General features: G+C 37.0%; 1 protein-coding gene across 3 annotated transcripts in view; it reads right to left on the reverse strand.

Moving 5' to 3' along the window:
* Positions 1 to 1050: 1050 nt before the first annotated feature.
* The window catches only part of LOC102419596 (RNA polymerase II-associated protein 3-like), a 26805-nt gene continuing 11345 nt past the window's right edge, over positions 1051 to 16510 (reverse strand). For 2 of the 3 annotated variants that reach the window (XM_006108307.3, XM_023748906.1), the window contains exons 7-14: positions 13808 to 13929; positions 12189 to 12259; positions 11970 to 12071; positions 9336 to 9574; positions 7483 to 7669; positions 5744 to 5841; positions 5179 to 5279; positions 1051 to 2573 (exon numbers count right to left, since the gene is read on the reverse strand). In XM_006108307.3, the coding sequence (XP_006108369.1) occupies positions 2488 to 2573; positions 5179 to 5279; positions 5744 to 5841; positions 7483 to 7669; positions 9336 to 9574; positions 11970 to 12071; positions 12189 to 12259; positions 13808 to 13929 (1006 nt within the window). In that variant the 3' untranslated portion in view covers positions 1051 to 2487. The remainder of the gene's footprint in view (positions 2574 to 5178; positions 5280 to 5743; positions 5842 to 7482; positions 7670 to 9335; positions 9575 to 11969; positions 12072 to 12188; positions 12260 to 13807; positions 13930 to 16510) is intronic. The other variant, XM_023748905.1, reaches the window with a different exon arrangement.

Raw genomic sequence — 16510 nt, forward strand, 5'->3', positions numbered from 1 at the left:
TAATAAAACTGGAGTAGTCCAAATAGCTGTAGATTAAGTTAGAAGACAGCATGCTCTGAACCCACTCTGCTATTTTTAAACTCTGTAATCATGGAAACACTGACTCTGAATCTCCTTTTCTTATGTTAAAAATGGCAGTAACACTACCTGCCCTGACTACTTGTAAGTTTCTTCTAAGGATCACATAAGAAAAGATCCTATATAATAAAAGCCTAAATGTCCAGTCGTCCTGTCATCCATTCAACCAATCAAAGAGTAATATGCTAATGATATGCTAAGGCCACTCAACTGCTTGCTATGATGTGCACTGACCACCAGGAAGCAGAGTTGACCAGTTGACCAGTCGCTATGATATGCACTGACCACCGGGGGGGGGGGGCAGATCTGACTGATAGGTTAGCTTACTGCTGGGGTCTGGCCGATCGGGACTGAAACGGGCCAGACATGCCCTGTAGCCCTCCCATGGTCCCTCCCTGGCTAGCCAACCTCCCACGTCCCTCCCCGGCCCTGATCGTGGGTGGGGGGTGGGAGGTAATCAACCAAAAACCATCTTTTTTTATAAAAACCTAAGCAACTGTTTAAACCAGTCGACTGGTTGCTATGATGGGCCCTGGACACCAGGGGGGAGATGGTCAATCCAGGGGCTGCCCCCTGGGGGTCAGTGTTCTCCCATAGTAAAACTTCCCCCGGGCAGAAGCCGGGCTCATGGCTAGTTCCTTCCCCCCGGGCAGGTTGCCTCTCCCACCTCTGCTGCAGGCAGGCAGTAAGGAGCAAAGGGTCCCAGACTGTGAGAGCCCCAGACTGCGAGAGGGATGTCTGAGTGCCAGCTTAGGCTGTAAGCCAGCAGGTGGACATCCCCCGAGGGGTCCCAGACTGCGAGAGGGCACAGGCCGGGCTGAGGGACCACCCCGAGTGCACAAGTTTCATGCACTGGGCCTCTAATGAGAAATAACATTTTTGCCTTTGTAATACTTTTCTATTCATCTAAATCAACTTCTTACTAATGGCTTGAGAAAAAATTCAAGTCATTCAAAATTCAATACACATGTGTAAGCTATACATAAAAGGCTAAATTTTATTGTTTGTCATATACCATAAAAAGACAATACAATTTGCAATGCATACCATTAATAAATTCTAATCTAAGGGTATCGTGACTATACAAACTATGATCATTTCAATAATTTATATCTGGACAATAATCTTTGTAAATAGATTATGATTATTCAAACAATTGTAAGTATAACAATGTATGACGCAACAAAAATTATCAACAGTGTAAAATACAGTTTTAAATTTGATGCTGATAACAGCTATAGGATGGTGACCTAGTATTCATTGTTGGTGTTAATCCTCACTGGAGAGTATTTTTCCATTGATTTTTAGGGAGAGTGGAAGAGAGAAGGAAAGACAGAGAGAAACATCGATGTGAGAGAAACACATTGATTGGTTGCCTCCTGCACGTGCTCCGACCAGATATATGCCCTTGACTGGAATCGAACCCAGGACGCTTTGGTCCACAAGCCAATGCTCTATTCACTGAGCCAAACCAGCAAGGGCGACCTAGTATGTTTTTTAACAATTTGATACTCTCTAAAATTAAGTTGATTTTAACAACAGTTACAGGATGCCCAAAATTTGCTAGGTTGCTACTTTTAAATTTACTAAAATTGATTCTTGCTGTTAAATTAAATTAGATTGTACAAATATTAATTGAGCACCTAACCAGGTGCAAAGGACTGTGCCAGGTACTGTACAAAACAAGGATGAGTGGAATACTAACCCTGCTTTTAAAGGCTTTATAGATACACACTCACACACAACACATACACACATAAGCTATATGCTAATTACTACTTAAATATTCCCAGTTTTTAAATTTTCTACACTTTGCTTTAGAATATGTGCCTTTAGTATATATATGATGTGGATGTCATGAAGAAAAAATCTGAAGCATTAAATCTAAGGATGCTGTGACTCCTCAATGAGCCGATATAAAAAGTCTAGTTAAAAGTCTCTTTTCAACATAAATACTAAAAATACTTATCCTGCAGCTAAGTAATTTTGTTAGTGAATTGGCACAATGAAATTAAAAAGTCTTATAAACAATCCAGTTACCTACTTAACTCTCTCTATACAAATATAACTTTACTCATATGCTAATGAAGCAGCTTGTCATGTAGAAATAATGTTACACTTACAGGGCACTGGAAAATGTATCTATATCTAACATTTAAATGACTTACAAAATACTGATCTTTACAAATATACCTCATTATTTATATTTTTATTTTCAGAAAAGACTTATAAATAGATCACTTATAAAGAATACATTTCTCACTAAATCACAATTCACTTTATAGTTAATTAACTTATATCCAAAGTCCTGTATAATTTCATTTTCTTCAACGCAAAACAAAACTTTATTTTAGTAGAAAAAAATTTACATGTGAAATTCAAAGACAATAATTTTAGTAAAAATGGAAATCAACCACCATATCTTTTCTTGAGTTCTTCAACAGAATTATCCTTCAACCCTGAGTTCTCTATGTGACTGAATAATATATGTGCAACTGAAAAAGAAAAGAAAAAAAGTGTCCCATTTTAATCTCCATTTTTATAAAAGTTTAGTGAAACAAAAATTAAAGGGAATAATCTGATCTGTCAAATAAAACATTTTACATTTGAAAGTTATAATATAAAGATTATTTCTAAATTCTAATTCAGATATTTAAAAACCAATCTGAGAATAGAAAATAATATAGCAATCCAATGTTTACCAAAATATTTTGCTTTAGCAGTAAAAAATTTCCTCTACACCCTCAATGACATTAATTTTACGGAGTAAACTTAACTCATTCTAAGCTTCCTAAAATTTTTACTCTATTTAACTATTTTACTTAATATTATAATTAACTGTTTTATAAACTTAAATAATTTTATTTTAGAAGAAATTTTATATCTCTAACTGAAAATTAGCAATAACATCTACAAAATCATGTTGATGGGCTAGTTATACATTTTATAATCTATATATATAAAAGCCTAAGTGACCAAACGACCGGTTGGCCAGTCGCTATGAAGCACACTGACCACCAGGGGGCAGACGTTCAATGCAGGAGCTGCCCCCTGGTGGTCAGTGCACTCCCACAGCCAACCTCCCGGGCCCCTTCCCCCGAGTGGCTCCGTTTGGGGGACCGGCTGGCCTTCTGATAGGCCTGGATCGCTGGCCAGACCAAAGGACCCCATCTGTGCACGAATTTGTGCACTGGGCCTCTAGTATATCATAAAATAAGATATATAACTATTAAGTGTTCAAAGATCTTCCTATAAAATATGTAAAATTCTTTATCTTTCACACCACTGAATGGTCCACACTCTACACTTTGGAAAAATACTGTTATAGTTCATCTTATTTCTCAACATTAAAACTAGCTAACAATTGTTAATAATAATGGCAATAATAGAAGATAAGAGCAGCTAATATTTATTGAAAGTTTAGTTACATGCCAGGAACCATTATAAGTGCTTCCCATGTTTAACTTAGTGGACAGTGGAGACCCAACCAGGATGGAAGGCCAGTCTGAAGAGCCAACTCACATTCTTTGAGTACACTTTAACTTATCACATTATAGTGGCAAGAAATTCATTCATTCAACACGCTTCTACTAAGAAGTTATTATGTACTAAGTACTGTTCTATGCCTGAGGCCTAGAAAATAGTAGAGAAAGTTCCTGCTCTCATGGAGCTTTAATTCTATTAGGGAGAGAAATAATAAACATACATGGAATACTGCCAGCTAGTTATGTATTATGAAGAAAAATAAAGCAGGGCAAGAATACAGAGGGTGATGAGGGAGGGGAGGCAGGCAGTTATTTTAACTAGGCCGGTGAGGAAAGGCATCTCTGAATGTTAGACGGAAACTTAAATAACATGAGGAAGCAGGTGGGGAGATATTCTAGGCTGCGGGAACAGCCAAATGCAAAGCCCCAGAGGCTAAATTATGCCTGGTAGTTTGGTATATTAAAAAAAACACCCAGCGGTGTGGTGGGCAGAGTGAAAAAAGTGTTAGATGAGGTTAGAATCGTAATAAGTAAGAGCAATACTTCTCGGGAAATTTCAGGAATTGTTTTTGATTAAACTGAAGATGAAATAGAAATTTCTTTTGATTTAAATTCTATTTTAAAATCTCTCTAAGTTATATATTCACTTCCCTAAGTACAACATAAACGGTATTTTTTCTTACTGATTGAGTCTTATTCAATGTCACTGCTAGATATATAATGAAGAAAAGGAGCCCAAAGTACATTTAGCCTAAGAGGTTTGAAAATGGTACAAGGTTTCCCTATCTTTAAAACTAAAAACAGTGGTACTCTGGTATTCTAACGATTTTTTTCTCTTTTTCCTAAAACTATACAGTATAGCCCAAAACCTCTAGGTAATTTGAAGATTTTGCAGCATTTGATCTTACTTAAATTAGGGTCCCCCAAAGTAACACTATCTTCCAAAGACTGAGATATAGAAGTAAGGGATCTAATTCAGGCTTATCACTTGCCACTCTTTACCCCCTAACTCGACAATCCAGCCACACTGCCTTTCCTGCCTGAGTCTCTGAAAACATCATCCCTTCAGTCTAAAACTCACTTACCCACTTCATCTAACTGAATCCTGCCCTTCTGTGAGAATTCAGCTTAAAGGAAACAAACTCAGGAAAATTAGCTGTCAAAGAATGGGTTAGATTTCGGTGCACCCACACCCAGTTACATGCCCCCTGTGGCAGGGAACCTTCACATGCTGCATGATGGCAGGAGCTCAACCATTGTTATTACTGCATTTTCAAGTCGAACAGCTCAGACTCTAGAGCAGGACTGCCTAAGTTTAAGTCCTGGGCCCGGCTTCCTAGCTACATGACCTTGATTGCGTTCCTCACCTCCCTCTGCCTCAGTTTCCTCCTTTGTAAAAGTGGAATAATAATCATACCAATACCTCATAATGTTATTGTCAGGATTAAAATTTTTAATTTTACTTAATTTAATTTAATTATGTTTTATTTAAATTTAATTGCATGTACCTTGGACATAGTAAACATTCAACAAATATTTGCTATCATTTGTTTAAAAAATAAAAGAGGAATATAAGAATAAAGAGATATGGAAAAGCTTTGTTCACAAATCTCACTTTTTTTTTCAGGTTCTGACATGAACATCACTGCCATATCAAACCTTCTTAATTCAGAAAGCCTTTGTAAAATTTCCAAGATGAGTGATGGCTTTTCTTTCCTGAAATAAACAAAATAAAAAACAAATGATCCATTAAAAGTAGCTCATTTAATTCTTTACTAACACAATATTTCTAATTATATATAAATAAAGTCTTCATTTATCTTTTTCCCTGGGCACTTAAAATAAAGAATACTGTCTTTATTTTAAGTGCCCAGGTGAAGAAATTTATCAAGTCAATTGAAGAAATAATATTCTCAAATGTGAGGCATAGCACAGATGTTATTAATCTACTGTAACACTTCCATGCCCTACTTTTCTCTTTAAAAAAATAAAACTTCATCATTTCCCATGTTACTCCTTGCACTTATCATCTTCACAACTTCTGCCATAGTAAAATTTACTAGAATGCTAGTATTGCTATATAGAAGGTAGTAATAATATCAAAACAAATGAATTTCCCAAACCCCTAGAAATAGCATAGCACTACAGTATGAAAGTATAACTAAAAAAATTCAACTTACTCAATGTAAAAGTCATGCAGAATTTTAATGATTTGGTTGAATACATCTGGATCTAGATTTTTCTGAAACAACTTAGGATACAAGGATGGTTCAATTTTCTTGGAAAAAAATAGAAAATTAAATTATGACAACATTCACATATAAATTACTTATATAATAATTGCTTAGGTGAATAAAGAATAACTACTACGCATTAATACATAATGAATAATAATGAGGATGGGGGGTTGTCACAATGAAATGTAATTAAAGATAGAAGAAAGAAGGTTAGAGGAACAGTAAGATAATTACTCTGTACAAATCAGAGAAAAACCTCATCAACAGACAGATGTACACCATGAGAGAGACAGGAAACTTAGAGCTCTCAAAGAGCAAAAACAATAGAGAGTTAAAAAATAAAATTACATGAGATAATGTATTTGGAAGTAACTATATAATGCATAATTATAAGGAATTATTACTATAACTAGAGGCCCCGTGCACAGATTCATGCACCGGTGGGGTCCCTCGGCCTGGCCTATAGGGATCGGGCCAAAACCAGCTCTCTGACATCCCCTGAGGGGTCTCGGATTGCGAGAGGGCACAGGCCAGGCTGAGGGACCCCACTGGTGCACAATCGGCTGGGGAGGGACCGCAGGATGGCTCCAAGGCGTGTCCAGCCGGTCTCGCCCAGTCCTGACTGGTCAGACCCCAGCAGCAAGCTAACTTAATGGTTGGAGCATCTGCCCCCTGATGGTCAGTGCATGTCATAGCGAGTGGTTGAATGGTCGAACACTTAGCATATCATGCTTTTATTATATAGGATTACACTGGAGAAAAAGTATGTTAATCCATTATTTGGTAAATTTCTTATGATTTGATTCTTTTTCTTATCTTTTTTTAAAATATATTTTATTGATTTTTTACAGAGAGGAAGGGAGAGGGATAGAGTTAGAAACATCAATGAGAGAGAAACATCAATCAGCTGCCTCCTGCACACACATCCCCTGGGGATGTGCTCGCAACCAAGGTATGTGCCCTTGACCAGAATCAAACCTGTGACCACTCAGTCCGCAGGCCGACGCTCTATCCACTGAGCCAAACCGGCCAGAGCTGATTCTTTTTCTTGGAGCCAATGAAATCTCATTTTCAGGAGAATGACTATCTAAATATTGCAAGTATTACTTGACACAAAGAAGGCATCTAATGTATTTTAGCTTCTTTCCCCATCTTGAAGGATGAGGAAGTTCAAGTTATGATATATGAAATCAGATTAAGTTATTTTTAGAGAAGAGAATTCAAAACAGAACCTATTTCCAAAGGTTCCCTGATTGCAAATATTTAAAATGGTCTGGTCAGCCCTAGCTGGTTTGGCTCAGTGGATAGAGCGTTGGCCTGCGGACTGAAGGGTCCCGGGTTCGATTCTGGTCAAGGGCACATACCCAGGTTGCAGGCTCAATCCCCAGTGGGCAGGAGGCAGCCAATCAATGATTCTCTCTCATCACTGATGTTTCAATCTCTCTTTCCCTCTCCCTTCCTTTCTGAAATGATTTAAAAATTGAAAAAATAAAATAAAATAAATAAAATAAAATGGTCTGGCCAGGGTGATACATGTGTCAGGTAAGGGATAATAAGAGCATTTTCTACAATCATGTTATACAATACAAAGAGCAAATATAACACTATTATTATACAGTGAGTGACAAAGATAGTCTTTGACCTTTTGTTTACAACAGTACTACTAGCTTCTTCTTTCTTACCGTCAAATACTGATATAACATATCTGGAGAACTTTTCAATTGTCTAAAATCAGATTCAAGCTGGAATGAGTTTGCAGGAACTGGAGGAAGAACAGTTGTGATAAACTGAGCAGACAATTTGTCCCCCTCTATAGAAATCTTTTCACGGGAAGACTGACATACATCCTGTTTCATATTAACTTGAGATCTGAAATATTGCAGAGACATCAGTCAAACAACTGAAAAGAACCAAAATTAGTCAAAGCTTATTTTTTTTTATTGATTAAGTTATTACATATGTGTCCTTATCCCCACATTACTCCCTATCCCCCCCACTCATGCCCTCACCCCCCATTTGTCTGTGAGTCAAAGCTTATTTTAAGAAAGCATCAATAGAGATTTTTAAATTTCTGATGTAACTAATATTATATTATCTATTTACATTCTAAAAATATTAAACTCTTTCAGCTGATAACATATGTATATTTTTTTGCAAGACACGCCTCTGCAAATTTTCACATGCTACACAATGACTATTCTCATTTGCTGGGCTATTAGCCTGGCCACTTTTTGAGCACACCATTTCTATATACCGCATTACTACATCATATATACTTACAACTCAGCCTTTCAGAAATCTGAATTATAAGTTTCAAGAAAGATATTCTGAGAAGGAAAAATGCTTTCTCCTTAAAAAACAAACAAACAAAACTACCTATTTAGTGTTTTCTCACAATCCATACGATCACTTTAAATAGAATACTACTAAAATTCAAAGTTAAAAAAAAATTCCAATAGAATTGTTGAGTACAATACAATAATATATGAATAAAGTTTCAAGACCCCAAAACAAAACTAGTCTATATCTTTTATATTCTCACTAGAGGCCTGCGAGGATCAGACCAAAACCGGCTCTCTGACATCCGCCAAGTGGTCCCGGATTGTGAGAGGGTGCAGGCCAGACTGAGGGAGCCTACTGGTGCAAGATCAGGGCTGGGGAGGGGCTGCGGGAGGGCTCCAGGGTGTGTCTGACCCATCTCGCCCAGTCCCCATAAGCTGGACCCCAGCAGCAAGCTAATCTACCACTCAGAGTGTCTTCCCCCTGGTGGTCAGTGTGCGTCATAGCGACTGGTTGAATGGTCAGACACTTAGCATATTAGGCTTTTATATATATATAGATCAAGGAAACACATCACTATTTTTAAAAATTCCAAACAAGTCCTGACTGGTTTGGCTCAGTGGATAGAGTGTCAGCTTGTGGACTGAAGGATCCCAGGTTTAATTCCAGTCAAGGGCACATGCCCGGGTTGCGGTTTGATCCCCAGTAGGAGGCATGCAGGAGGCAGCTGATCAATGATTCTCTCTCATCATTGATGTTTCTATCTCTCTCTCTCTCCCTTTCTCTCTGAATTCAATAAAAATACATTAAAAATTTTTTTTTCAAAACAAAATTTAAAACAATCCATAAATAATCTTAAATATGAATGGCTAGAATAATGTAAATGTCTAAATTCTACATTTTTTAGAAGCTTCCTCTTAAAAAATTAAATTTTTTGCTGAATTAAGAAGGGAAACAATATACTGAAGTTTGAGGGGGAAAATGAACACAACCAACTTGTTAAAGACAGTTTATTATTATCTCTAAATTCCCCACTATGGTAAAGGAACAGTGATCATTCCTTACGCAAAACGTCTCTGATGAGTCAGAACAAATAAAAAAGAAAAACTAGAACATGAAGTTGGGTAGTTAAAAAAATTACAGTGATGAGTATAAACCAAAACTCTCATTGGTAATATCAATTTTCTAGTGGAATTAAATCCTGGGTCTGGCTTTACAATTCTAAAGATTATCAAATAACAACAGTTCTACTTACTGGAGGGCTGAAGTCTCACTGATTTCTTCTATTTTCAATACTTTTGCTTTTGGAATATCACTCGTGGGCAAAAGGTCATCTTGGCTTGAATTCTTCTTACTTGCAGTGCCTGTGGTTGCTGTTACATCTGCTACATTAATAGGATTACTTTCTGGAGCAGCAGCAGTAGTGCTCTCTGGCATGTCAATAGTCTGTATCAAATTACCAGTTTCTTCAATAATCACCTTCTTGAGTGGTTTCTAAAACAATTAAAATCAATTCCTTAAATCAACACATAAAGTTTTTCTATTTTAGAATTACAAATTAAAAGGTTGCTGTGTTCTTAGAGCCAATATCCCAATTTTTTTTATAAAAAAAAATTCAATTTGATGGCTAGACAGACTTAGGAGTCACACTCTGAGAACACAAATAAAAAGATGCATAGCACCTACCAAATGTAGGTCTAAATGGAGGAAAGAAGATGTATATATAAATAATTACAAGCAATAGGATACAAACCTATAAGAGAACACAGAGGAAGGTAGAAAAACATTGGCATTAGCAGAGAATTCTTAGAAAAAGTACACAAGAATGGCAATGTGGAAGATTAACCATGGTATGTGTGGTCAGTGAAAAGGTGATAAGTCCAATGGCACTGGTGCAAGGGGATAAGTGATGGGAGACAAAGCTTGAAAGGCTCATTAAAAATTGCTTATAAAGAGACTTGTGTGCCATGTCAAGGAGTTTGGACTTTATTTTAGAGGCAAGAAAGCCAAGAAAAAGTATTACCAAACTGACAACAGTATTGTGGGCTAACTGAAAGCAAGAAAAACAAGGCTAGGCAATAACCAGCATTCTGTATGAAACAGACCAACATTAAAACCTGAATACACCTGGTTGGTGTAGCTCAGTGGTTGACCATCAACCACTATAGAAAGATTTATGAACTAGGAGGTCACAGTTTGATTCCGGGTTAGGGCACATGCCGGGGTTGTAGGCTCAATTCCCAGAAACGGGCATGCAAGAGGCAGCCAATCAATGATTATCTCTTATCATTGATGTTTCTATCTTCTCTCCCTCTCCTTTCCTCTCTGAAATCAATAAAAATACATTTTAATATTCCTATATAATAAAAGGCTAGTATGCAAATCGACTGAACAGCGGAACAGCAGAACGACCAGTTGCTATAACACACACTGGCCACTAAGGGGCAGACGCTCAATGCAGGAGCTGCTCCCTGGTGGTCAGTGTGCTCCCACAGGGGGAGTGCCGCTCAGCCAGAAGCCCTGAGCCGGGCTCATGGCTGGCAAGCACAGCGGCAGTGGCAGGAGCCTCCCCCGCCTCTGCGGCAGCACTAAGGATGTCCGGGAGGCGGGCCTAAGCTGTCAGTCGGACATCCCCTAAGGGCTCCCAGACTGTGAGAGGGTGCAGGCCGGGCTGAGGGACCCCCCTGCAAGTGCACAAATTTCATGCACCGGGCCTCTAGTAATAAATAAAACCTGAATACATTTTCTATATAAGAAGCTGGATAAAGCCAGCTCAGGATTAAAAGTTTGCCAAATAATAATCACAAACTTGCTAAGTACTTGACCATAATAATGGTTTTTAATAAAAAACCATTCACTATTTCAATCATTACAAGTATCAAACATTTTCAATTTCTTCTAAAGTTTACATATTGTACTCTTATTTTTAACAAAAAAACGTTCAGTATAATCTAAGTGTTCAATTCAATTGTATAGTTAAATTTTAAATAAAAAAGTTATAAATATAAACACTTTTGACATATATACTAAATTCAACGTTAAAACCAGACATTCTATTAACATTGCTAAGCTAAGACCTAATGGGAAAAATTGTTACTGGATAAATGCACATAAATAAGAAAGCTGTTAGCAAATTTGTTAAAAGAATCCTGTTAGCAGTTCTATTTTAAAAGATAATCATGTTAAGCTAAGGCCTTTGCTTTGCTGAGAACTATCATCAGCAATAGATAACGATCAAGATATTAATCAAGAATGGACATGTATTAGTGTTTAAAAAATAGACTATAATTTGACAGGCAATAATTATTGAATTATATCAATACACTATCATTTAAAAACAAATACTTTCATTGACATTAGATGTGTAAGCATTGATTCTAATTAACAAATTTCCAAATAGATAGTCTCTGTTAACAGTAGACCAGGGATGGGGGAATGACAGTATGAACAGAAGTAAAACTCAAAAGATACCACTACAGAAAGATTTATGAAAAGATATGAAAGGTTCAATTCATTACTGTTTAAAAATTAAAAGTTAGAGACATAACATTTTATTTAGCTCTGTATAATGGCTATTTCAAAAAAAAAAAAAAAAGAGAGAGAGAGAAGAAGAAACAGAAAGGGAGAAAGAAAAGGCTAAGGACCAAAAAGAAAGGTGAAGTTTTGATGTGGGAATACAGAAAAATGAAAATAAATATTTTAGCAGAGACTAAGAGATAAGGGAAAACTTTCATTTACTACCAATCAGGGAACCCCAGGCCCTTGCTTAGCTGGTCTACATCACTGGTCTTTAAGAGATTTTAATTCAACAGTTTGTTTCCTACTCTTATTCATACCACACAGATACTTACATACCAAGAAAGAAAAAGAAAGACAGTGTTTCACTTACAGCTGGTCCAGGATGAGGTGGATTACCAGTGGGTTTTATCACGTTGTGCCTTTGAGTAGAATCGAGAAAGACATCATCCCAGTGTCCTTTCTCAATTAATTCCTTAAAAATAGATTTGTAATCATGACTATAAAAATATTCTCAAGTTAATTATGCAACAAATAAATGTGTTTAAGTTGCAGAAAATAAAAGTATATATTGGTGAAAATAATATATTACCTTTTTAATTTTGGAAAGTTCAGTTATTGCTTGCTTATTTCCAGGTTCCAAAAGCAAAACAGTTTCAAAATCTAAAGTGAATTTTTAAGAAATATAATAAATTAGTGGAAATACTTTATAAAGTTCAAGACATAATATGTTTAGTTGGTTTAGTAACCCCATGTTTATCTCAGGAAGTTTTACTCAGGATGCTAGGAAACACGTGAGCAACAACAAGGACTAACATTTACTGAGTGCTATTCTTTATATGAATTCTGATGTATTCCTCACTATAACCCCACTTTACAGATGATACGATTGAGGCCTACAGGTCACCTAACTTACCAAAGCGCACACTACTAACAAATGACAAGGTAACTCACTAAATGTAAGATAGAATCTAATATTATTCAGCCTTAAAAAGGAGTTGTGATACATGCTACGACATAGATGAACCTTCAAGACATTCTACTAACAGAAATAAGCCAGACACAAAAGGACAAAGTACTGTATAATTCTTATATAAAACACCTAGAAAAGTCATATTCAGGGATAGAAAGTAGTATGGTGGTTCTGAGGAGCTGGAAAAAAAGGGGAATGGAGAGTTACTGTTTAATGCATAGAGTTTTCAGAATGAAATGATGAAAAAGTTCTGGAGATGAATAATGGTGATGGTTACACAGTGTAAATGGATTCAATGCCAATGGACTTAAAAATGGTTAGAACAGTAAGTTTTATGTTATGTGTATTTTACCATAACGAAAAAAATGCATGGGTTACAGCTGAAGCCAGGTTTAGAGAAAAACTGAGAGAATTAAATGCATAGATCAGGAAAAAAGACTGAAATCAATTATCTAGGTATTGATGTTAAAAAATTAGAAAAACAGCAAATTACATCAAGACAGTTGTAGGAAGGAAATGAAGAGTAGAAATAAATAAAATTGAAAACATACACAAGAGAAACAAGTTGGTTGTTCACAAAGTCAAATACTTAAAAAGACAGATCAAGGAAAAATAAAAGAATAACAAGTATAAAAAAATAAGGGGGTGGGGCATCACTACAGACTACATTATCCTCTACCTACAGCTGCTGATTCCCTTCCTTTTCATTCTTGCCTTTGTCTTGCTTTTTTCCTTCTCACCTATAATTCAAATCTTTTTTTAAAATATATTTTATTGATTTTTTACAGAGAGGATGGAAGAGGGATAGAGAGTTAGAAACATCAATGAGAGAGAAACATCAATCAGCTGCCTCCTGAACACCCCCTACTGGGGATGTGCCTGCAACCAAGGTATATGCCCTTGTCCGGAATCGAACCTGGGACTCTTCAGTCCGCAGGCTGACGCTCTATCCACTGAGCCAAACCGGTTAGGGCTATAATTCAAATCTTTACTAATTTTGATTGGCAACTAGCCAGAATGTACTGTATGCTCTCAAAAGATAATCAGGTCTACTATTAAAGCTGCATTCCTTCAAATCTGCATACATATTCATGATTTAAACTGAGAAAGAAAATATGTATATCTTTCTCTAAATTCTGTATCCTTAAACCATGGGAAGGCTACGCAAATCTCTGCTTCTATAACTTGGGAGTCTCATCAGAATGAGTGAGTGGCAGTTGTTATAAAAATAGTCATACCTTGTTTGGCCTCATTTAACTTTCCCAAAAATGTTCTTGCAGTTCCTCTTCTGGCATAAGCTTTAGAATACGAGCCATCTAATAAAACAGCTCGTGTGCAGTCCTTTTCAGCCTCTTCATATCTATTAAACGTAATACAATTACCAACTGGAAAAATGCAGCCTATAGAAAAACTTCATATAAGCTGAGCTTCTAATATAAAAAAGCATGCATATAATTTCAAATATCAACCCCATATCTGTGTTTGAGGGAAAAGACAATTATAAAATTTTATATTCTCACCAAATCTTGGAATCATCTGCTAAGAAGGGAGAAGGTACCAGATTAAAGAAAAGTCAGAAAAGGATGGAATTAGGATGGCAAAAATACGAGTAGAGCAGACAAAAGAATAGTACTGCTAGCACTTGGAGTGCGGGAAACGAGTTAAGTCGGCTCGCGTGAATTGCGCGTACTCCGCGGGAGCCGTCTTTAACTCGGTTCATATAGATTTGCGGTGGAGTGCGGGAAACGTGTAAACTCGGGCCGATTGTAACTGCGTATTACCAAATATTTGTTTGTAATCCACCCTTTTGGTGGATGGAACAAAACCAAAAGACAGAGCCATCTTATATTTTGGCGGGAAATTCACCCGCACTCCAAGTGCTAGAAGTCTGCCCCCCGTCCACCTTCAATAAGCACACACTGCATTAACAATTGGCATTAATTTTCTAATAAAACTAGAGGCTCGTTGCATGAATTCGTGCACCAGTGGGGTCCCTTGGCCTGGCCTGCGGGATCAGGCTGAAACCGGCTCTCCAACATCCGAGGGGTCCTGGATTGCAAGAGGGCGCAGGCCAGGCCAAGGGACCCCACCAGTGCACAATTGGGGCGGGGGAGGGACGCAGGAGGTTGGCCAGCCGGGGAGGGGCTGTGGGAGGGCTCCAGGGCATGTCCAGCCTGTCTCGCTCCAGTCCTGACCGGTGGGACCCCTGCAGCAAGCTTACCTACCGATCGGAACATCTGCCCCCTGGTGGTCAGTGCTCATCATAGTGACTGGACGACTGGTCGACTGTCTGCCCCTTGGTGGTCAGTGCACATCATAGTGAGCGGCTGAGTAGCCTTAGCATATCATCAGCATATTATGCTTTGATTGGTCGAACAGCCGACCGAACAACTGTACACTTAGCATATTAGGCTTTTATTATATAGGATTACATTTTTACCTATAGTACACATCGCCCAAGGAAAAACCCACAAAACATTATATATTTGTAAGTATATCATCGACACTTCATAAATCCTACTCAGCCATGCAACCAACAATCAATTCAGTCTGACTGGGTACTGCTCTATGATAACAAGGCACTAAGAGCTAAAACACAATAACTTGAGACCCTATATATTAACACATTGCAGACGGATCTTGAGAATTCTCGTGTTTTCTGTTCTAAGGCTTGTGGCTAATCACAGGAATTCTTTAAAAAGATATTAGCTTGTCAGAACACGTAATAAATAACTTCAAAATGCAATGGGTATTTAATTTTAAAGTGTGTCTTTAACATTTATGTAAAACGTTTTTTGTATTCGTTCAATAGAATCTTATCTGGCCACTGGGTAGAGCTAGCAATAAAACTACTGGTCCACAAGATATTAAAATAACATTAATAAATTATTTTTAATTTATATGGCATGATAACGGTATTGTGGTTACACCTGAAGTATACTTTAGGGATAAAATGTCATAATGTCTGCAACTATTTACAATTCAGGAGAAAAAAAAAAACTAAGACAAATATGATAAAAATAAGCCATGGCTTTTTGAAACTAGATGATTTAATACATGGAGCTTTTTATACCACTTTCATGAAAGTTTGAAAAGTTTCATAATAAAAATACTTTTTAAAAAGAATCCCCTGTGATTACATTCTCCTCAAGGCCTAAGTGAATATCATTATACCCTCAAAACAAGACCTGCTCTGAACAAAATCAGATTTTCTAATGAACTTAAAAATTTCTGAATTCTTGAATTTGTTTTTCAACAAAAGAGAAAGAATATCTTTCTATGTGTGTGTGTGTGTGTGTGTGCCCTTACCGATATGTTTTCTACCTGACTGATTATATCATTCTCCCAACCATGATACTTGCATAGCCCCCACACTATTCAAGATAAAGTCAAGCTCCTGTGCAGAACACAAAGCCAGGGGCCTGCCTGACTTTCCAGCCTTATCCTTGCATTATCCCCAGCATAACAGCAATAATATGGACCCCTTGCCCTTTCCAGAAATTACCATGAAATTTCCCACTCCTGAGCCTGTGAACTCCACTGGGACACCTGTTTTTTTCACCTCCCTAACTCAAACTAACCCTTTACATCTCAGTTCAGCTCAAATTCCTGTTTGGAAAGTTGTCCCTCTTATATTCCTCATCTAGTCTGTAATGTCTAACAACAGTCACCATGTGGTGGAGAAAACTTCTGTATTAAGTGTGCATCTAAAGATACACTAGAAAAAAAATACAAATAAGAGTCATATTTAATTTAAAATATACCATTAACTTACTATAACATACTAATGTGATTATCAACTAAAACAATATAATAATACAATAAATTAGAGCGCTCATAAATGTAGATATAATTTGTCACCTATTAGAAGTTATTATTCTTGGCATTAGTCAAACCTAGGAATCCAGGTCTTACAATTTTTAAATCATACACAATTCTTG

The sequence above is a fragment of the Myotis lucifugus genome, unplaced genomic scaffold (genome assembly GCF_000147115.1).
Source record: "Myotis lucifugus unplaced genomic scaffold, Myoluc2.0 scaffold_2060, whole genome shotgun sequence".
Lineage (NCBI taxonomy): Eukaryota > Metazoa > Chordata > Mammalia > Chiroptera > Vespertilionidae > Myotis > Myotis lucifugus.